Source organism: Bombus pyrosoma, linkage group LG10 (genome assembly GCF_014825855.1).
Source record: "Bombus pyrosoma isolate SC7728 linkage group LG10, ASM1482585v1, whole genome shotgun sequence".
Taxonomy (NCBI): domain Eukaryota; kingdom Metazoa; phylum Arthropoda; class Insecta; order Hymenoptera; family Apidae; genus Bombus; species Bombus pyrosoma.
This window is the reverse complement of record NC_057779.1, coordinates 4,863,944-4,886,298: the sequence shown is the minus strand read 5'-3', so window position 1 is coordinate 4,886,298 and position 22,355 is coordinate 4,863,944. Positions and strand designations below refer to the sequence as shown.

Genomic DNA, 22,355 nt, shown 5'->3' with positions numbered 1-22,355 from the left:
CTTTGAATTTTTACAAAAGTTTGCGTACCTTCCGTCGCATTAAAGAGATTTTTCCCTTTATTTTCTGTCACGAGTGTCAGTTACGCTGTAATCATTGGAAAAGGACCCCTTCGTCGAGTGGCCCGTTTGAAAGGTGCAACGACCGTTCCAATAAATCGACCGCCCCCGTCCCCCACCTCAAAATGATTACATACACGCGAGTTTGCAATGACCGCGGCTACGAACCGCGGTCTGCGGATACCGTTATGTCACATTAGTAGGCACCTGCGAGCGTCATTATCCTCTCCTACGGCGTGCCATTCTCAAAATCGAAAACCACTTATCTTGTAACGTGGCAGAAATCGATTCCGTTTCGCACCGTTTATGTCTCGTTTGAATATCCCGACGTTCGCCTGATGGAGTCCTAGTTAAACGGGACATAGTTCCAGTTAATTCAAGCTGTTGGTTGATTAGACGTTACGTTCATTTCGATATCTTTGGTTTTCCTTTCGCACTTTTAACGAATCTTATCGCTTATCATTCCTGTTTCCGCGAAGTACAGCGAAGTACAAATGAAGAACGGAAACGCGTGATTCCTGAAGGATCGACAGATTTTCAAGCAGACGAGTGGAGGAAGAAGAGACCAACGGTGCACCGTTATGTCATATTAGGAAATACGCGCGTTTAACGGTGTTTCTTTATACTCGTTTCGTTGTTTGATACTTTCGAGGCAGCCGAATCGTTTACCAACTGTTCGATAATGAACAAACGTCTTCCGATTACAAAGAACGATAACTCGATTTGTTCATGTTCGGTGTAAATTTACGTTAATCTTCGAATGTCGAATCGGCGCACATGGATGGGGTCTAAATTACAGACATGGTGATCGCTTTTACATTAAAGCAAATATTTGCTTTCCTATTTGTCGTTGAAACTCGATGGATTTTTTCAACGGAGAAATGGGAAAAATAAAACAGTAACGACAGATCAGCAAAAATAACACGATTATTTTGGATCGACGAAGCTTATACGATGCGAATCTGTAAGACAAGGTGAATCGCGAACAATGCACTCGGGAACGAAGCACGGATTGCGTTATTACCGTTCTCTTTTTTTCCAGGCTTTAACTTTGGTCCTGGTACCGTTAGGGCCAAGGCTCTCAAAGAACCGAGCGTGAAGAAACACTTTCTGTATTCGAAGAGCTCCTTCTATGACGTAACTCGCGCACTAAAGGGTCTCAACCGTTTGAAGTAACATACTTCATGCTATTTTATTGCTCCATCGTAGTTAAGCCATCGATTACACGTGGAATTTGCTGGCAACGATTAGAAAAGGAATCTTACACGTCGTTTAGAATTGCTCGATACCATTTATTCCATTCTTTGATTAATTTTTACCAGCGGAATGTGGTTGTACGGTATCGGATTCGCAACTTTCCTCGTAACAATTTTGCTCCGTTTAGCGGTAAAACTATGTCAGGTCACCGCGTATTCTCCGGAACTCTCCAGAAAATTGACCGCTTCTTTTAGAATGATTAGGAGGGGGTGCGCGCCTACTTTTGTAGTAAACAAACGCGAACATGTTTGTTGTAAGGATTGTTAGACGTGAAACATTACTCGGACCAGGGGGTTGCTTTGAAATTTAAGACATCGTATACCAGCTGAATAGGAGGACTCGACACTCACCTTAGACGTTTCCCTGGAAGCCGGCGAATCCTGACACAACCACGGTAAACTGTCAAAGTTCACAAGTCAAAGTCACTGACATATCTTCAGGTCGTAATGTGGTCCGTCAGCGGTCACTAGCGTCTACGCGCGAAACTTTGGCGAACCGAGTCGATCTCATCGACTCGATTCTTGTTCCCGACGAACAAACAAACTTGAACCGAGTTTTTCAACTGCTTTTGCCGGCACTGCTCTCAACGTAATCTCAACTTCCTCCCGATCTTTTTGAGGTCCCGGAAGAGGAAGTTCCCTGTGAGTGGAACAACTCGAAAATAACGACAGAACGTCGCTGCTGTGTTCTCTCCCTTATCGACGATACGCTCGATCTTCGTGGTCCGACCTGTCCGTGGCTTCGTCACTAACCTCGCAGGGTTTCTCGCGGAGGTCCGAGCGCGCGTTAAACAGAGGAAGACAGGCGGTGGCGCGGAAGAACTAAGCGCGATGAAGAAGCGATCGGAATCACGCGCGGAGGACCTCTCCTCGCTCCTTGGCGAAGAGGACTGCCTCGTCCTTGACGTACGGTCGTGTACACCGTGCGAAGCCGCGTGGTTCGAACTGACGAGTACGGCGGGTAAGGTGAGTCTAGGTGTCTCCTTGTGTACGAATCGCGGTGTGCGCGTGTACGCACTAACGTAACCACGTTACCGTGGCGCGTTCGTGTGCGTCGCCGGGAGGACTGACGGAGGACGGGTAGCGAGGAAGGAAGAGGAGGCCGGCTCCGCTCGCCTCGACTCGACGAGTAGTCTCACTTCGCTTCTTTTCTCTCTGTTCCCTTCTCTTCGATTCTCTTCTCGTTCCTACTCTCTAACCGGCCCCTCGAACTCTCTTCGTCTTTCTCGGCCGCGCGAGTTCGAGAAGCGCGAGCAGCAAGCGGCGGCAGCGGCGAACCTCCTTCCTTCGATTCGTTCTTTCTTCTGCCTGACTCTTTCCTCGTTCTCTCCTTCCTTTCTTTCCTTGGATTCTCGGCTCGTTCCTCGACAGTGCAGAGGACGCGGTGCAGCCGGTACGTTTCGTTCGTTCGGTTCAGTATTCCCCATCGACAGAACCAACGGTACTCTTCCCCACCCCCTTCGCTCGGCTCGGCACAGCTCGGCTTCGCTCCGAGTTCTCCTCAGCGAGAAGGCGGTAGCCTTCTCTCTGCTTCTTCTCTCTTTCTACTCTGTGCTCCTCTTCTCTGTTCATCGCCTCGGCCATCGAGTAGCCCCGCTCTCTTCGCCTCTTTTTTCATTTGATCGCTCTCTTTCTCTCTGTTTTTCTCGACGCGCCTTCCCTCCCCAAGACGTGTCCGTACACGCGCGTAGGCCTCGCTTCTTCCGTCTCCCTTCGCGAACGAGCGCGCAACCGTGTCTTCTTTCTCTTCTGGTTACTGACCTCCGAAAATACGAGCCGAAGGACCCAGGCGCGCACACGTCTTTTCAACCTCCGAGCTTTCCACTCTAATCCATCTTTTCACCGCGGCCAGGAAGACGGCCAAGGGGAACGTGGTCGAGCCAGATCGGCAGGTCGAAAGGGGGTGTGATTTTCCATTGTCACGCTCTTGAATATTCTCACAACTTTTGGGAAACTCGAGTTAGCCGCGTCGAAAGCGAAGAACGTCGTTCCCATTGTTTCTTCTTTTCCCTTTTTTATTTCCCTTCGAAAAGGGTCTGAGTCCACAAGTCGAAGATAGCGTTAAATGGAACGACAGCCGTGGAAGGTATGGAGTCACGCAAAAAGAAACGTCTCTTAAAGGCGGCTGGAATCGGCGATCGGTTAATTATATAATTTCAATCGACGTGCCGTTTTTACGCTGGCTTGTCTCTTCCGTGTTTCTTGCTCCTGGTTACTGACCTTCGGAAATCCGAGCTATCAGCCGCCACTCGTTTTCTTTTCGCGTTTCTTCGGCTTCGTTCTTAACGGCCGAGGAGCAACGACGGGGAATCTGGTGTTGATGATCGCGGAAAAACTCGCGGATCGATTTCGCCACTTCCTTTCTTCGCCACCGTGGTAATTATCGCGCAACCTCGCTACCGTCGCAGGCTCTATTCCTCTGTCATCGTATCTTTAATCGTTGCATTGCCCGATCGATTATCGTCCACTTCGATAACAGCGCTTCTGCGAGCGGAAAAGTAGGAAAAAAGATGGTAGCGCGAATGGCCCGCGCGCTATGCCGCGTGCGTTCACCGTGAATCGTCTTTCCGGGCGTTAAAGTCTCCGAGCTGCAATGCCGCGTGATGGCGCGGCTCCGTCGAGAAATACGAGACCCTCGACAACCATGTCGATTTATCGACCTTTAACGCGTTGCGTAAGAGGGCCTCGCCGATCGAATAATACGTTTGATGCGTTGCGTCGGTGTTTCCGTCTGTGTAATCGTAAATTTGAAAGTCGATTGAAAGTAACGACGAGGGCAAGCGCGCGATCACCAGAGAATGGCCGTGAATGAATTATTTTCCATGTTGATCGTCCTCCTCTCGAGGATTCGAAACGCAAGAGAAACGTGAAATCGAGAAAGACGGATACGACGAGAAGAGGAAATGGCGGTGATAACGAAGAACGATAGGATGCGGCCACTTTTACATAATACCGCGTACGCTTGGAAACAACCACGCCGCGAAACGATGCCGAGATCGATCGACCGTGTCCTGTCGAATTACTCCCATTGGTTAGTCGCGTTAATTTTTTTCGTTCGTCGTCGCGAAGGATTTCTATCGAGCTTAGAATGTCTATGATGGGAGCGTCTTTCTAAGCAACGTCCGATTAAAATGCACGATGCTGCGGTGGAGAGAAGGGACGAGCTAACGCGCGATAGAAGCGACGAAGGTGAATTGTCTTGGAGGTAAATATACCGCATCGTTAGGATTATGCTCCAAGATCGTCGATCAAGATACTCGATCGTCGCATCGAACAGCGTTCCATGAAAATCTGCTATCGGGTTTCCTCCGTCGCGCTTGTCGTAAACTTCACCGAGACTGTTTTTATGTTATGTCCTTTGCCCGTTAGACGCGTAAAACTGAAGACAACGAAATTGATTTCCCATCGCGGCGCCGGCGTGGAAAAATTACTCGACGTTTTACGAATACTGTATAATTTTAGAGGGATTAGCAGCTTATTAAGGGTTTGTATTATTTCAAAACGTTAAGATTTATTTCTTGGAAGCGAGCAGAACAAAAAATTCTATCTCTGGATAATCTCTGGAGGAGAAGAGCGATCGGTCGTACCGCGCGGAGCGGGTAACCGGAACGGAACGGAACGGAGTGGAGCGTTCGCAAGTGGTTACTGACCTCTAGCATCGAGCACTCTTACGCTTGCACTACTTAGCTAGCTCGTCGTTACCGAGCTGCGTACCGAGCTGCCGTGATCACGTTAAATCGCCACTTTTCTCGGCGTACCTTCGACGTTGCGGCGTTACCTTTACCTTCACCTTGCGCTTCCCGCCACCGTCGCTTCCGCTCACTGAGACGCCGGAAGGCCAATAACGCGTTTCACCACTCTTCTACCGGAAGCGCATTCTCCGATCTATGTCATAGACTCTTCCTATATACATAGAATCTTCGTGCAAGGAATTTACTTTTCTCTACGTTTTTCGTTTACATATATCGTCGTCGTTGTCTAGTTTTGCAAAGTGCTTCTTAACGTCGGTAACGTTTCCTTTTCCGTAAAAAAAAAAAAAGAAGGAATCGTTGAAAATCGATAACGTTGAAAAGTAAAAGGTTAAAACGCGCGAAAAAGCGTGCCGGCCGCGGATCGACTTTCGAACTGAGTTCAAATTGAAATCACGTTCGCGGAATCGGAAGAAAAATCGATGATTTTCCCCTGATATCGCGTTAAACGTGATTCAGAAGCGCAAAGTATGACACGGCCGGCGAGAGATGTCCGCTGCGAGTTCGTTAACCCCTGAAAATACTCTCTTACATCGTGGTTGCGTGCACGGCGCACCGGGATGCACTAGTTTACTTCTTTCCATAGAGGTGGAGGTGGTCTTGTCTTGACTGTGTATACGTGTACGTTGCATCGCGCCGCGGCGCTTCTCCTCACCGGGACTCCGCATTAGAAACTTCACCTACATCGGCCAGATGCCTCTCTTCTTGCCTCGAATTCTGCACGGCATTACCGCCGCCACTGCTGCTTCGAACAGTAATTAACTCGAACGATTCAACGATCCACTGTGAAACCAGGAAAGTGTATAAACTTTGCTAGCTCTAGCAGCTCTAGATTCAATGAAAACTTTCCAACATCGATGTTAGAGATTTGCACGGTTAACGTTATACAGCACCAAGGAGCGATGCTTTTTCCTTTTCACGTTCCTCCATGGATCATGTGTATCAGGATGAACGATGAAATCGACTAAAGAAAGTATTCCCAATTGATTCCGTTAGCTGGAAAATCTATTTCACCTACATTGCAAGACTAATCTCGTCTCCGCGCAAAGTGTAATTACGCGCTCGAAATTGCCACTGTTTTCGAACGCGATAAGAACGTCGAACGATTAGTGCGGATGACAGCTGCAAGATTTGCAATCAAGCCGCGTGTCCGTTTCAAGATAAGAAGATCCAACGATCATCGAATATTACGTCCAAACACTCTGTAGAATTATAGAGTTATAAATTTCGACGAACAGATTTCTTCCAGACTTTTCCTCGAGTTATTCGACACTTTCCCTGCTTGTACGGTAACGCTTCCTGCCGTCGACTGTTCGATCCGCAACGAGATCCTCGATTTAGAAATTTTAATCCGTTTCCATGGAGCGAAGGTCCAATAACCCGCGAGAACCTTGAATACTCGATGGACAGCTCTATCCTTGAAACGTCCTCACACCAGTTGCTTAATTTAGCAACCGCGTATTCTGAGAAATGTCTCTCTATCGTAGCCTTCGCTACCGAAATACCCACGCGTAAACCAATGCACAGTGGCACTTGACAACACTCTCCTCCTCTTTTTCGGTTTTCTAACGAAACTCTATAATCCCTTGTACAAATCTCAGAACTATCAAATGAGAGAAACAAGGCTTGGTCTGGGAAAGTCATCGAAATGTCGACGCTCGAAAGGGAACGAGCCTGGAGGTCAGGGGAGAAAATTGTGTTAACGTTACTCGAGGCTGGCTGACTCGTTTTCGTTTGGGCCCAGAAATTCGAGCGGTACGTCCCTGACGGTCTCAACGTCTGGCTAGGCTAGGCACGGGAGTACTGTTAGCTTTGGGTCTGAGTCGCGAATCGAATTGAAAGGAGAAACTAAAGAAGAGGAAGAAGAAGAAGAAGAAGATGAAGAAGTAGAAGTAGAAGAAGAGAAGCACGAGATGGAAGAGGAGGAAAAAGTTGAAAGGGAGGAGGCGTTGGTGGTAGAGGGAGGGGATCGGGGAGTGGGTAGAGAGCTGCGTGGAATCCTAGGGTGAGCCATAATGTAACACCAAGTCGGAAACATCGAGGTTCGTCCTCGCTTGCCTCGAGCGAGGGACGCCGCCGCTCGCTCGCTCGTTCTTCGTCCTCGCTCGCCTCGAGACCGCTCAGAAGTGAAGTGGCACACAATGCGTAAGAGTATTTTCAGGGGTCGACGACCGCTCTGCTTCCTCGAGGCTGTCCCTAGCGATGGCTTTGACCGCGAATCGAACGGTATCGACGCCTCGCACTTGACAAGCCTTTCATCGTTCTGTGTCTGGCAGAGATAACTTTTACGATTAAATTCAATCGTGTCTACCTATGTATCAGTTAATCGCATATTCGTATAATATAATAGCGAACTTATGAGCAAATATCGAATATCAATCGGATCGGGACTATGAAATTGAACCGGGTCTGTCGTTATCAAATCCCTTTTGCTTTCCCTCACGGTCATCTGTCCCGTTATTTTTTCTTCTTCCTCTATTTGACTCGTTTCTTTTAAAAGTTGTAGCTTCTTGGTTGGCCCGAAATACGACTAAATTTTTAATCTTGCATCTTTTTTTAATCTTTAAAATTGCATCAGTGGAGTAGACCTAACGTTCTCGTGAAAAACTATACGTCATAATTCGTCCCAAGCGCAACATTCGAGCATTTAATTAACCGGGCGAAGGTTTGCCTCTTGAGATCTTTCGTTTTCCCAACATGGATTCGAGAAACTCCGACGAGAAACATTCGCGCTCGTTGAAAAAAAGCGCGGGGTTACGGTTCAACGATTTTTTTCGCCGCTTTGGCGACCGGTTTATCACATTTTTAACAACCGGTTCCTCTCGACCGACCGTTGGAATCGCGTTACCGATTGTATGCAAAGCGCACGCAACGCGGAAGTTTTTGCACCGCGAAAAATTTCCAAGGGTTACAAAAATCACCATCCTGTATGATACCGATTTTCATCGAGCGATCCTGCGCGAAACCCAGGAAACCACAGATCCTTGGTAAAAAAACGAAAAGAATCAGTGGTCTATTCTAGTCGGTAAGTCATTTTTTGCACGGAGTTCAATGCTCGAGGTTAAAGGCCCGACCCTGAAACTTTCAACCTGTCGAATTCGTAGCCGTCGATGACTAAGCTTCCCATCTATCTCATATCGACGATCGTATTATTGTCGTGCTATTTCGTAACTAACTAAGCAACATACGTATACGAATACACAACGATCCTCCTCCGCGTTGCTCGTTCGATCGCGCACAGGAAACGCGTGCTACGTGACGCAAGATCTAAATTGGCGTTGATGCCGCGCAAAAAAAAAAAATACGCCTTTTAACATTTTTGTATATGATCGCTCGATCACGCTATTATAACGGCAACAACGTGACCCACAGAAATATTCGTCAACCTAAGAACGTACGTGTTCTAGGAAAAAGAGCAACGACATCGATGATCAGTTCTCCTAGTTCGATTCAATTTCTATCGTGCAGCGATTTTGAATATCCGCGGGTGAAACGCTGCTGTAAGACGTTATCGCGAATGATCGAATCGAAGCACTGAGCAATACGACGAACAAGCTGGCGAGACATTGGCGATCGAATCGATCGTAGGTTGTCGAAGCGGTATCCGTTTCGGGGTGAGAATGGGGGCGCGCAAGGTGATCGCGCGATTCCGCTTTGAAAAGGGAATTCTCCCGTGACACATTCGTTTTTATCGCTATCTGGCTCGAGCACGAATCTCAGCCGTGGTTTCTGGGCATATACGGAAAGTCGGCGAGTCGTATGCTGCTCCGTATACGAGGCATTGACCCGACGTCACCGCGTTTCGTTCTTGTACCTGGCCAAGCTCCTATGGAATGACTCGCTTACTGTTCCCCTCGCCATTCTCGCAGGTGTTTGTCCCCGTATGTAAACAAATCCGTTTCTAACGGGGCCCCGAAACGATTACGTTCCTCATAGGGGAATACAGGAAAACGTATCGCCTTACGTAATCGTCGATTTCGACCGGGCCCGCTTGCGGTACGGTCGAATTCTTGCGACCGAAACGAAATTTCCTCTTCGTTGAGAAAGTCTCGGCGTATGGTCTTGTCCGGATCGCAGATCCTGCAGAGTCTAGAATGCTCGATTAATTAGAACGGACGATTGGCAGGACTTAGCGTAAAAATTGCTGCTAACTTATTATTCCAGAGGAAGATAAGAAATTGTCATACTAACGAAGCACTAACCGACGACGTTACAAGCTATTACGTCTTTCAGCGAATCATCGCTCGACGAAACCCAAAGCATATTACCTTGTTCGCTCGAGAAGATTAATTTCTCTTGAAACTACGAATAGAGGTGGTTTAATCTCTTAGGTTGCGCAACGTTCTCGCATTCTACTACCATCTTAGGTCCACCGAAAGTTCCACGAATTCCAAGCTTTCTCGCAATGACTGATTAAACAGAGACCTAACCGTTCGAGGGAACATTTACGAATTAAATAGAAAGATGAATGAATAGCGGTGCAGGTGTATCGCGAAAGATTAGAAAGATGACGGGCCTGATGCGCCGGTGCATTCTCGATGTCGTTGGCCGCACGGACTTAGTTGGGAACGAGGAAGACCTAGTTCGAAGGTAGAACGGCGCAACGGCACTAGGTCACGCATCGCAGTTCCTGAACGGCGCGAGCGTTTGTCTATGTGTACACGGGCTTGTGTGTACATGTGCATGTGCATCGAGCACCCGGTACGCGGCACGCATACGCGACGAGAGAGTCCGACGATAGTCGACGTGCTAGAAGAGACGAGAGGACCTTCTAACCACGACAATCACCACTACGAAATTTCGAACGTTTCAGACTCTATTGTCGTTTATCGGCCGTTTTTCAACGATCGTGCGTTAAAGGACAAGGTAAGTTCAGAAGAATGGTCCTAGAAGTGAGGTCGTTCGCTTGAAATTATTTTTGGATATGAAACTTCAAGGTAAACATTCGAAGGTTAACATTTTTTTCAACGCTAGATGTATAGTTTTAAATGTATGCAAAGCCCAATAACCTTCTTCGAACAAGATACAACTTTCATCGATGGCAGACTTTTCGAGTATCTTAGAAATTTTTCTTAGCGAGAGCAATCTTTATTGGTTTGACTGCATAGAGCTCTTGCGGTCATCGAACGCGATAACGATCACGGTTTTCGAAACAAACACGTCCATTCATGTCGAATGTTTTCGTAGGGCTTTCACCCTCTATCTTCGTGCTGAGGTGCGGCCGCCTTCGAACGAACGACGAGTAAAAGGCACGATCACCGCGAGGACTAACGGTAACGCCGAGTCGTTTTGTCCCGATTGCGTTTAGGGAACTTTTCCATTCGACGGTAACGAAAGTACCGTGGCGTGGCCTGGCGAGCGTATAGGGACCCGCATGCGAGAGAGTGAATTTCGTCATTCCAGCCATCGACGAGGAAATCTACATCCGAAAGATGTACTGTTAAGCGACCGCTCGAAGCGAAGGTGAAACGACCGAGCGGACCGTTGGGTTCAATGGAACCGATAAAACCGAGCATCGATTCGATTGCTGTTATCGACGCCAGCGAGGCTCGTTTCGACCGATGAAAAACGACCTCGCTTCTCCGACACCGGAATTCGTATCGAACCAGCTCCAATTAGCGTTCGAGGTGGATGAACGAGGAGCTCGAATGTGATCGACGCTCGATTCGAATAGATGGCGGGTGTTCAAGGATAGCGTAGTAGTATAATTTTCGGAGTGACAACGTCACTCTATTGTTTAGCGAACACTGGAGGCGACGGATTTCCAAGGGACGTAGGTAGTCGGATTTTTCTCGTCTGCCTGGAGAAGATGGACGCGGTGTTATTACGGTGACAATGCGAACGGGATGAACGTCCTGATCTCGTCACTGTCCTCGGACAATGACCTCTCGTAAAATCGTCGACAAAATTTCGCGAACGTCCCTCGCTATTCACCGATCAGACTTTGGTCATTTCCAGTACCTGTTCGACGCGAAAGAAAGGAACAAAAACTCGAGCTCCGTTATCCGATCCATCAGTTCCCCTAAAAGAAAGAAAAAAAATTTGCCCGCGATGTTTAGTCGTGGGGGAGAATTAATCTCGTGGCTGTTAATTTCCAGACGCTGTGCAGAGCGGCAGGAGCGAACCGGCCGGAGCAGAGTCGGTCCGAGCGGAGCGCGATTAAAAGTGAAGCCTCTTGACCACGTGGCCGGAGGTCAAAGTGGCGTAGGCAGACGTTACTCTCTTCGTCTGGTTGGCGGGTTGGTGGCCGCCGCGCGGTGGAAACGAGCCGCGAGGCTGACAGTGGCGGCGGCGGTGGCGGCGGCGACGACGGCGGCGGTGGTAGCGAGGCCTCGTCGAGCGGTATGGTAAGTGTGTTAACTACGTAAGCGGGGTGAACGCCCTCGATAGACCTAGACCCAAAAAGCGCTCGTTCCATGGGCAACTGCCACTGGCACTGGGTTAAGGCGAAGTCATGTGACGTGGTGCAGGCACATAAGTCGTGCACATCGCACGCACACTGGCGCAACGCCATTACTTTCACGCGTATGCGTTCGTTTCTGCTCGCATGGACGCGCACGCTGGGGTTCGTCGGCCTGACCATCTCGTGGAATGCCACGGAATTGTTTCGACACGTTCTTTTCTACGCAACATTCTACGACTCACCGTTACTAGGACGCTCGCTATTTATAAGTTTTTTTCATTTTCTTTGCTGCTCTACGACGATGGCGGATTTTGGTCAGGAAATCATTTGTCATCGCGTCCCTGACTTTTGATTTTTCGACGTCACACGTGATTCTCGTTCTTATGGCGAACGAGTTTTATAACGGACAAAGACGTGTTTGAATGATCGAACGATAGATCGTCCGAGTAGGCAGATTCTAAGCGATTCGGAGCATTCTTGTTGTGTAATTAGCGAAAGTACAAGATCCGAGTTCGATCGCGCGTCATCCTCGAACCTTTATGATTCATTGCTTACCGTTTGTGGCGTGTCGAAGCATTTTCCTTTCGATCGTTCATCGCCGGGTTCGACGTCACGCGATACCAATACACTTTCGAATATTCTACGAAATTTCAGAGGCGCAGTTCCCTATTGTTAACGAGAAGCGTCGTACTTTCAGTCGCGTCTTACAAATTTGGAGCGAGTCAGCACGGATCGGTGGTCTAAAGATTAAACGAGAATTTCCCTCGTTTTCTACGATTCCTGTTCTACATTTCGACTAAACGGCCGACCGCTCGTCGACGTCATTATCCGCTCCGGGCGGCCGTTGAAAGAAAACAACGATACTTTTTTCTCGACGGCCGTTCACCCCGACACCCGAACTCCTCCAGCCGATAAACAAATTACAATCGACACGTGAACCATCGGGATACCGGTACATCGACCGTGTGCGAGGATCTGCTCGCGCGACAATCAACGACCATTTTCAGGTCCAATAATCTTGGGCTCCTTACCAAACTGTCTTGAAAATAGAAATTAATCCCACACCGGGATACGAATATTTCTGCCCTGTTCCGCTCTATATTCCCATCACGGATACACGTTACACGCTACTGCGATCGGTATACATCGTTCTCCAAAATCCTTCCACGAACAAGCATTCTCGGTTAAAGCATTTAACTCCATTATTCTTCGTAATCGATTCCGTGATCGATCGAAACTAGTTGAACGAGCCGCGGTTGCTCGTTCGTGGGTTTAAACGGAAGGAACAAAGGAAAACTCGGAAGTAGAAAATCCAAATAGCGTTTCGCGTGAACTCGATGTTTGGGAGATGAGGATCGGGGCCGCCCGCTACACGATGATTATCCAGCCTCGCATAACTGGCGAGGAAAGGTATGGATGTATAGTACGTCCCAGCGGTCGGTGGATGGAAGTCCATCCTTGATGGAGGTTACTCCGGGCCATCGTCCCACATCTTCTTGGATATGAACTTGTGTCTTCGTTCGACTTGCCTCCGATCGTCTCCCTTCGCTTCTCCTTCGTCCTTCTTCCTGCCACCTCCACCGCGTCCCCGCCACCATCGTCACACACCATCGTCACCATCCTCGTCCTCCCTCGTCTTGTCTCCGTTCGCTTCTGGCTGTGTCGTGTTGCGTGTTGCTCGTCCTCGCCACCTCCACTCGGTCCTGATCCCCTCCAACAGCTTCGGATTTTCTCCTTCTTCGGTATTCTCATCCCCTTCCTCCGAGAGGTCGATTCCAGTGGCGTGAGTTACTCGCGATTCGGATTCCGAATGCCGATCGACGGAGAACTCGGGCTGCCCTTCGTTAAGGTAGCTCGGTTAACGGAGATCAAGGGATCGATGATACCATGTGATCATCCCTGTTCCTGCCGGTGACGTAAAAATCGAAGAGCTCCGATTACGATAGAAGAACGTAGTCGCTTGCGATCGATAAGTTGCAAGAGAAAGATCTGTAGATAAGTTTGATACGAAGAAAGTAAGTTTGAGAAGAACACTTTCGGTTAAATGTGCTTACAGATATTCCCAGAACTGTTTTTAATGCTGTACCGATTAAATATCGCCGTAACTCGGATCTTTATTCCACGATGAGACATCGTACGGTGAATCGGTCAAAATTATGCTAACTGTGACTCCTGAGAAAGAATGAGTTGTCACTAGACTGGGAGTAGGGATAGAGGTCTAGGACAGGAGGATAATGAACTGCCGAAAGATTTGGGAGTTACGTTGTTTTGAAAGTGAAAAAGGCAACGACACCCTTAGAAATATTTTTAACTCGACGCTACGTTTGCTGGCACCGAATGAGTTTGTCGCTGTTACGCGTATTAACATCAGTAACAACGTCGTTGCTGCTGTCGGCAACGAACATCATGCCGACTTGCGCAGGAATACCGCGGAAGGTCGACGGACAAGGTAGCGCGACCTGAATTACGCTCGAGTTATCGGTTCCCTTCGCACTTTGTCGCTCACAGGGTTAAAGCAATCGCTTCTCGCGATTCTGAAAAAGAAAAAGACTCGGCGAAAGAGGCGGTACTCTTGCATCTCTTCTTCGATCAACTCGATCGACGCGACTGGTGATCGATGAGCACATCCTGATCGGTGATCTCAGTCCTCAATCTCGTTTTCTATCGACGCTGACGGATTCTTTGAAATTCTTTCTACCTGTAAATCTTCTACCTGTGAATCATCAGACAAATTTCGTGTGATTCCAAATACGTGATCGTGGAGGAAATGATAATGCAATGGCGGAACATCGATAACGAAGGACTCAGCGAGCAGAGGCCAGGTAAATGGCCCGAACATTGAACCGACGAATGACCTCCGACAACAACGGCCTCCGTTTTCGGTGTCGAAATCACCGCCGCGCCAGAATAATGTCTTTACGGCTTCGTGCTTTCGACTTTTACGACTGATCGTTAAACGAAACTCCTCCTCCAAACTTGAGCTTCCGAGCTTGTTCATCGGTTACAGAGAAAACACCGATCTCTGTCTGCGGAATTTTTTCAATGTCTAATTGTCTCGTGAGATTTCGTTGGAAAGGATGTTTCTTCTTAAGGAGTCATGGACAAATACGCGAGCCATCCGCTTAGTCACTAAGAATGACTGTAACAAAAGCTTGAGAAACTTATTCTCAAGATGGAATTTCCAGCATAATCAAGTTTAACAATGAAATAAAGTTTAAACAAAATGTAAAGGGAAGCAGCTATGATATCTACTCTCTTTCAAAAATGTTCTATGCATTCATCCTGTTCTGTTAAAGTTAATAGATCCATTATCTGTAATTCTAGGAAACTGGGAGCTATAGACAATTCTGAAAACGGATCCGAAGGAGAAAGGGGGTGACTAGCTGCGTCGACCCAATAAGACCGAGGGGATTTTCAGGGACACCGGTTACAGAAACATCACGACAGCTCATGGAAGTCAGAAGAGGAAAGGGGAAAGATGATGGAAAGAGTAGGGAGGAAGAAACACGGTCGAGAGAGGGTCTCTATGTGTTCGGGACGCGGTCGAAGACACGAGACACACGGCGACCGCTCGTTACATAAGTAAGGTAAAGGATCTCCTCTTCTGCTCTCCTTGAGCCGATCCACATCCGCGATTATGCCACTTTCCATCGACCTCGCTTCACCTCAGCTCGCCATACACCGACAGCACGTGTGTACAGTGTATGTGCAACGGAAGCTCGTGATTTTCTTTATGGACTGAATTCGGAACTTCGTGAAATCGATCGTCAGGGATCTCGGATTTCAGGGAAAGGATATGCTTGTCTTAAAAAATCGAAAGGCATCGAGCGATAACTTTTTACGATTAGTTAAACAAAGTACTCGAAGATACTTTAGATCGATCTTTTAAACGGATGCTTTGGAAAATGAAACTAGTTGAGTTTGAAGTCGGAAATTCGAAAATAGAAGATTAGATGTGACACTGTATTTTATCTCCGAAATAAAAGGAACTGTGTCACTTTTTCTCTGACACACCCGGAGAAAAGGAAGCTGAAAATTATGCCGACCTATTCTGTAGCCCTTGCTACACGTTGTCCGGGAAAATGCTGCGGTGCGAAAAGGATTTATTAAATTTCCCGTTTTTTCTTTTGTCTCGGGTCAGAGATGGTTTTAATTAGATACCGAAATTTGTACTTTGGTCTATCTACTTCCTTCTCTTTAAAGCAAAGATGCTTCTCGAAATTTTGCCCTGCCTTTTTCTCGTCGTTCCCATTACTCTTTCACAATTCTTTGCAAACGGGATTCTATTTGCTCTTGATTCACCGTTAACGAAAATTAACCGCCCGAAAACATTCTTTGTTGGTATCTGTGCGGAGAGGGATCAAAGTAAATGAAACTTCGCCGAGAATAAAGTGCATCGAACGAATCGGCGGTAATCGAACTGGCGTCATTTTAGCACGCGGTTCCGTATTATGTAAAGCGATTCGCATCGGCGGAAGACGCGTCTTGCTTCGTGGACCAATTTGTTACGTCCACGGTTTTTACGAAACACTCATTCGCCGCGCTGGTCCGTTTTATTCTTTCCCCTTCCATCCTTTTTGCTCGCCATCGCGATGTAAAGTTAATTGGCGTAGCGCCGCGCGGTTACTCGATTTACATGAGTTTTAATTAAGCGACTGCGTTTGCTCGTCTCACAGCGAACGAAACCTACCGGGCCACGTGGAATTTTTGAAGTAATTGTTATGTGTTTTGCACGCCTTGCCCTGCCGAGGTATGAAAGAGGGGTTGGGCAGATACAAATCTTCAAGATCGTAAATTCGCTTTTTTAATGTTACACCGCGAGGGCTATCATTCTCATAATGGCCTCTTTAATTCACCAGCATATTTTCGACAATTACTACGCTCTCTCGTTTGCTCTCCTCATCTTTTGCCTGACGTAAAAATCGTTTCCCGTGATCGTCGAGGTTCCTTCGAATAAATGAACATTAGATCTTTTTATAGTCGGATTATGGTTCCCCGTGTGAGATCGGTGACATTGATAGGTCAACGAACTTCTCGAATGACCTTGCCTTGGCAAGTATAGCGGTACGGTGAAAAGATTTATAGGCAAGTAAGTTTTCTCCTACTGGACGAATAAGACAGAAATATTGTGTTTGGTATTATCGTTTCTACACTTTAGACGATAAATAGATACAGTTACATACTTTTTTACGTCCCGCTTTTGTTAACTCTGTTCGTTGTTTTAGTACTTTGCTGTGACATATATTAATTGTTTCGATCTTTTACATTTAGCGGGGTTTGTTCGCACGCGACTAAACGGTATGGCCATCTGGCGGTGAGAAAGCTGAACTAAAATGTTACTTATAATATGCTGCTACGCGAGTACATCTCGTCTGTAATGGTATATAAGTTCGTGTCACATGTCTCAGTCATTAAAAAATTAGAGATTCTGTTATGTTACAGATACAGACAACGTACATAATAGATGTAACATGCAACACTTTTGCCTCACGTTTTGAGGATTTCCTGATTCTCTTATCATTTTCGTGTCACATGCGATGTTATCGATTCAATATACATATCTACATAGTAGCGATTTGAATAATATAATACATAATTTACTAGAAAGAATTGGATAACTTACATAGAAAGTTTTCGAACTAGTGTGCAAGATTTGTAAATGATCCCAACCAATCAGGAGTCAGCCAGGCGAAGATTTGGCGCTAGATGACATTACACAGCGAAAAAGTGAGAAAAGATGAACATCTGTACGATTATTAGGTTCGTTTAACTAATACGTTCTTATTTAATACTTTGTTAGATATTATTGTAGTGAAATTACCTGAGTGTAGCTAACTTGTTCGCCGATTATTATTTAAGCGGACATGTTACCAGTCTTCTATTTTTCTATGTTATTATAGTAGAAGTATGTTTTTACGAGCGAAGTGTAATATTTTGCACATTTTGTTACAGATTCTGCATAGCATTTCCCCTTTCGCTAGGAAGGACGTAGCGGTGCCTCAGCTTTAAGCATGTAAGAATTTTTACACTGTATCCCAATTAACTTTATTCCCCTATTTTTCCGTAAGAATGTAACATTTTATTTTGTACTTCGTTTCATTCTGTTCCTTGTATTTTGCGATACTATTACTTCAAACTTTCAAATTAATTAGCATTGTCATTGAGAATAAATTATAATACTTTATGCTTTATTACAAGTTTCTTTTGGCCTTCGCTTCTTCCGTCGAATTCGGCGATTCTGTTTGATGACGCCTTGGTCATGGCTTCCCTTGGGTCACAACGATATCGATGGTAACGTTCTTCGCATTTAATTACGAGTCGCATGCATCTTTGTTTTTCTGGTCACTCAATCGTGTCGTAGGTCCAAATCAACACGGGTGACCGATCGTATTACGTAGAATTTTTTTACTAGCATGGTGACTGCAGGTATTTATTATATCCATGAGTAGTAACTTTTTTTATTTGTATTTTATTTTTTAGTTGACGGCAGGTTTTCTTGCGCATCACGTTTTTAAATGTTGACAATCAATGCATCAACATGTATGTCAGTATAATATTTACATACTGCAATATAAGCAACCTGTATGAATAGCATAATGTAAATAATTAATGTATGTATAAAAGATTGAAAATTACAGAATATATTCATTATAATTATTTATAAAATCAAATTATACTCAATATGATTATTTACAAAGATTAAATGTCCATACAGCATATACTGTATGAATATTGAAATAAATAGCGAAATGGCTTTGTTCAAGTATTCTGTAGTGGAGAAGTCTGATACAGTCAAACTTCGTTAGCACGAAGATTTTAATTATGATCGAAATTATTATAATGCTAATGATGATTACATTCAATTTTATCTTCTATTTTACGATAGCGTGGAACAACATTACTATTTAAGTTGTATTTTCAACATAATTTTAGTGCAATTTGGAATATGAAATATGAAGGCATTAAGTCTAATTTTGTTCACTCGTTAAAGCGTATCAAATTTCACGTGTAAGCAGACACTTCGCGACAAGAAGATTTCAGAATCAAAACAAGTTTTGAGTCATTCTTTGTGCTTCAAAGATGTATTTTGACAACGAAATAGCTTCAGGATGTTTCTGTTGGACAGTATTTCAGTTAGAATTATTGATATAAATATTATTTGAAAATTAATAATGTAAAGTAAAGTATAGAGTCAGTAAAATTTTAATGAAATGGGACTATTATCCCTTTACATGCAAATTGTAATAGATATGTCAATTATATGTGTATCCTAGAATCTTCAGGTTTAACCCCTTCCATGTTCATTGCCAGCACTTCACTCACCGACTCAGCTACTGCCGGATAGAAGAAAGACAATGGGTACGATGACTAGTTCATAAGATTAATAATTTCTCAGTAACTGATGTTGCGTGTATATCCTGTATGACGTATTTTGTACTCTGCGTGTGTCTGTGTGTGTACGGCTAGGCCGTGGAATTGCGTTGTTTCTCAGTCCTTATTACATTCACTATAATCTACTAAAATAATTATGGAGTTCACAACTGGTGACGTAATTAGAATTCACAGCTAGATCCACAATTAAATACCTACAAAGAATTATAAGCAACAAAAAATATGATTATTACTGTCAAATTACAATGATATCCTCCATATCATTTATACCAGTAGTGCTAACTTTTTAAAGATGTCCGTACGTATTATTGTAATTAAAATTGAAATTTATACGTGTTTTTATCATGTTCAATGCACACCGATAACGCCTTCGTCAGACAATTTCAGGAAGATACTACGTAGATTGAAGTGTGAAAATTGTGAGAACCGTAGAACCAGCGTGTTGGTATGTCTATTTTGTCATTTTTTAAATATACAGTTAAGTGAGATAAATAGGATACTTTCCGGTATGAGCGTTAATTGTAGATAGGGCCAGACACGTTGCTGCAATGGTTAGAGTTAGGCGCATTTTCATGTGTTTCGGGAAATTTGATTTGGGAAATCGACGGTGAATCACGATGACGGAGCATGCCATTTATCTCTGACTTTGCCTGTCGATTTTTCAAATTTCGTAGATTTTCAAACAAACGTTTATGTATTGTTGGAGCATACACATGCGAACGGACAGCTATCACTGTGCGACGTTCATGTGCATTTGAATTAGCTTCCTCGATTTATATTTTTATTTTACATCATACCTGTGACAGCATGTTCCTGCTCCTGAGTCATTTTATCCAGTTTCGCCAGTAGCTTCCTATATAACTACGCTAGAATGTTAGTAGTGTTGCAAATATATAAATCTGAATGTATAGGTTGATAATTATTACTGTTGCGCAAATAATTGCTATATAAAATCCTTAGATCTCCGATAGATAGAACTTATAAACATTTACATTTGCAATAGGTTTATGATTGATTTGTAATAGGTAGGACTTATACAAAGTTTTAAATGTCTTACAGGAATCTTTATGTAACCAGTAAAGCAAGATCCAAGTGGTATTTAAAAATACGTAAAAAGACATCCAAGGCTTTAGAAGGCATATTCATCCCACACACCTCTTCCCTTGCCCTTGTTATATTCGTATAAATTTACAGTTAGGTAGCCTGCATTTGAATTCGATTTATAGTTAGTAGTTAGAAGCAAAAAGGGAATTTTGAAAGCAACTTTCACTGTTATTTCCATCTTAGAATTTCTATGTAATGAAGTGGATGGTAAATGAAAGAGCTTTTGTAAATAATTACATTTATTTATTTATCAATTTCACAGTATAACAGTGTATACGATACGCTGAATATAGAATAATCTCTGCTCTTTATCGTTTACTAATTAAGGCGATTAGTATGTGAGTGATCGGTAAGAACATATATTATATAGCACGTGTACTTTTTATTGGTCGTCACGATATTTTTTTTTCGCTTCTTATTCTTTCGCTTTCCTTTTATTTCGTTATAGAGGTACGCTATCGTTTGTTAGCCTATTCTCTTGCACGTTTGTCCTTTCTCTTCTCGACGGTAACACATCTCTACCAAGTACCGTATCAACAACTAATTATTTTTCGTAAGACGTTAGTTTTTTTTTTATTTTTATGTACTCGTGCGGATAAGGCCACAATTAGTGATTTTCCGCGTGTGCGTGTCGCACACTCGTCCGGCATGCGTGTGTGGATGCGCGTGATTCTTTTTCCTTCTCTTCCTTTTATTTATTTTTTTTTTCGATTTTTTATCATTTTCTCCACTTTGATGTGGTTAATGCAAAAAATGCTCGCGAACGTATATCGCGGATACGCGAGATAACAAGATCATTTCGATCCTTATTGACTTTCTTGTTCGAGAAAAAGTACGACGATCGAACATGAAGGTCGATTGCATTTAAAATTCGCGTTTTCACGCATTCGCGAATATGTGCACTTGTGGGCCCGTGTGAGAGTTAAAATCGTTCCGAGGCTAACATAGGAAAAATAAAAATTTAGTTAAAACCGTTAGAGTAATACAAATGTAAAATTTGTACATTAAAAATCTCATACATCGAAGAACCCTTGAATTTGAAAAATTTTGAATTTTTCTAACAACTGTGCACCCGAGCCCCGTCGTTTTAATTAGTCGTTCGTTATACTCGAATTTTGCACGAGTCTTACTGTACAATATCGCGGAGCGATAGATAGAGATAGAGAGAGAGAGAGAGAGAGAAAAAAGGGTGCAGTTTTCGCGCGTGTTGGGATTCGCGTTAGTGTGTACGTGTGTGATTATTCGCGATCATGTTCGTGTGTGTACGTGTGAGTTTAAGTTAAATAAAAATAATATTATCATAGGTATATCAAATTTAATTCCGTAAGAATATATAGGATCCATCTGTTCTTCCTTTCTTGTCCCTGTCGTTTTACTTTTACTCCTCGCGTTGATCTTCGTCGTGCGTTTCTCTATCATTGTATAAAGCGAAAAGAAAGAAACAGTAACGTTAATAACACCACGACAGTACGTAGCTTCGTTCCACTTCTAAACACACAGCTCGATAACTTGACGACAGTAACTATACTGATTAAGGCGGTTTGATTCTCGTACTTTTCAAGGCATATTCCTTCGGTTTCTCCAACGCGCTTCTCTGCGATAATTTTTACGTTTGTTCGATTTTACTTTCCTTTGTTTCTTCGGCTGTTACGGCGCGACGGAGAAATCGGAATCGCGAGTGACTAAAATGACCTCTAAAGGCTACGAAGCTAGGAAGTACCCTCATTTCTGCTCGCGTTCTCTGCTTCCAGATAATATGCACAAAAGCTCGGCATTATTACCGAGCCGATCGAGAAGAACAGAGAGCTTTCCGACCAATACGAAAAAAATCGTCGCGGGATGGTGTCTGGTTTTTTAATAAAAAGTACCGCGTTTCTCAACTACGAGCACGTATACATACGTATAATGATATATATATATATATATTATTATACGTATGGGAGAAAACACGGTAATTTTTATCGCGTTCGAGAGATGGTGACTAAACTATTCAATTATCCTTCTGCAATTATGTTAAAGTTGGTCGACTTCCTTCTTCTTTCTTTCTTTTTCTCGAAGCGGACTCTTCCAGTTGTTTCCAAGGGAAGGTTTCTTAGCGAGGACATTATTCCCGTATATAGACTGGACACCGTAGACCCTTGATAATTCTCGTTTTCTTACTCCTTTTCCCTCTCCCCTACTTCTCGTTCGTTCTTCTTCGCTCGATGTTTCACTACCCCTCTACATCAACTTCATCTTGGCGCAATCAGGGCAGATAATGTCTTCGCCGTCGGTGATGAATCCACGACCGACCAGCGAGGTCTTGCAACCCGCGCAGATGAAACAATCGTTATGCCAATGCCTGTCCTCGAAAGAGATGAAGCGAGTTCCGCCAATGCCTGAAATACACGGACA

At 44.5% G+C, this 22,355-nt stretch overlaps 3 protein-coding genes across 25 annotated transcripts in view; 1 reads left to right on the top strand and 2 right to left on the bottom strand.

The window, feature by feature from the left end:
* Positions 1 to 17,383, bottom strand: part of LOC122571505 (PR domain zinc finger protein 1-like) — a 41,370-nt gene extending 23,987 nt beyond the window's left edge. Inside the window, exon 1 of one of the 3 annotated variants that reach the window (XM_043735338.1) lies at positions 17,287 to 17,383. The gene's annotated coding sequence lies outside the window, so the exon portion shown is untranslated. Of the gene's footprint in view, positions 1 to 1,664; positions 4,458 to 17,088; positions 17,214 to 17,286 lie in introns of those variants that run through there. The other 2 variants (XM_043735336.1, XM_043735335.1) reach the window with 2 other exon arrangements.
* Positions 1 to 21,137, top strand: part of LOC122571509 (protein FAM76A) — a 48,670-nt gene extending 27,533 nt beyond the window's left edge. The window contains exons 7-13 of one of the 8 annotated variants that reach the window (XR_006318103.1): positions 11,161 to 11,409; positions 14,790 to 17,225; positions 17,418 to 17,478; positions 17,664 to 17,756; positions 17,827 to 17,891; positions 17,946 to 18,076; positions 18,740 to 21,137. The gene's annotated coding sequence lies outside the window, so the exon portion shown is untranslated. The other 7 variants (XR_006318102.1, XR_006318101.1, XR_006318098.1 and 4 more) reach the window with 7 other exon arrangements.
* The window catches only part of LOC122571502 (four and a half LIM domains protein 2), a 70,042-nt gene continuing 67,869 nt past the window's right edge, over positions 20,183 to 22,355 (bottom strand). For all 14 annotated transcript variants that reach the window (XM_043735320.1, XM_043735315.1, XM_043735321.1 and 11 more), the window contains one exon: positions 20,183 to 22,339. In XM_043735320.1, coding sequence (XP_043591255.1) covers positions 22,182 to 22,339 — 158 coding nt within the window. In that variant the 3' untranslated portion in view covers positions 20,183 to 22,181. The remainder of the gene's footprint in view (positions 22,340 to 22,355) is intronic.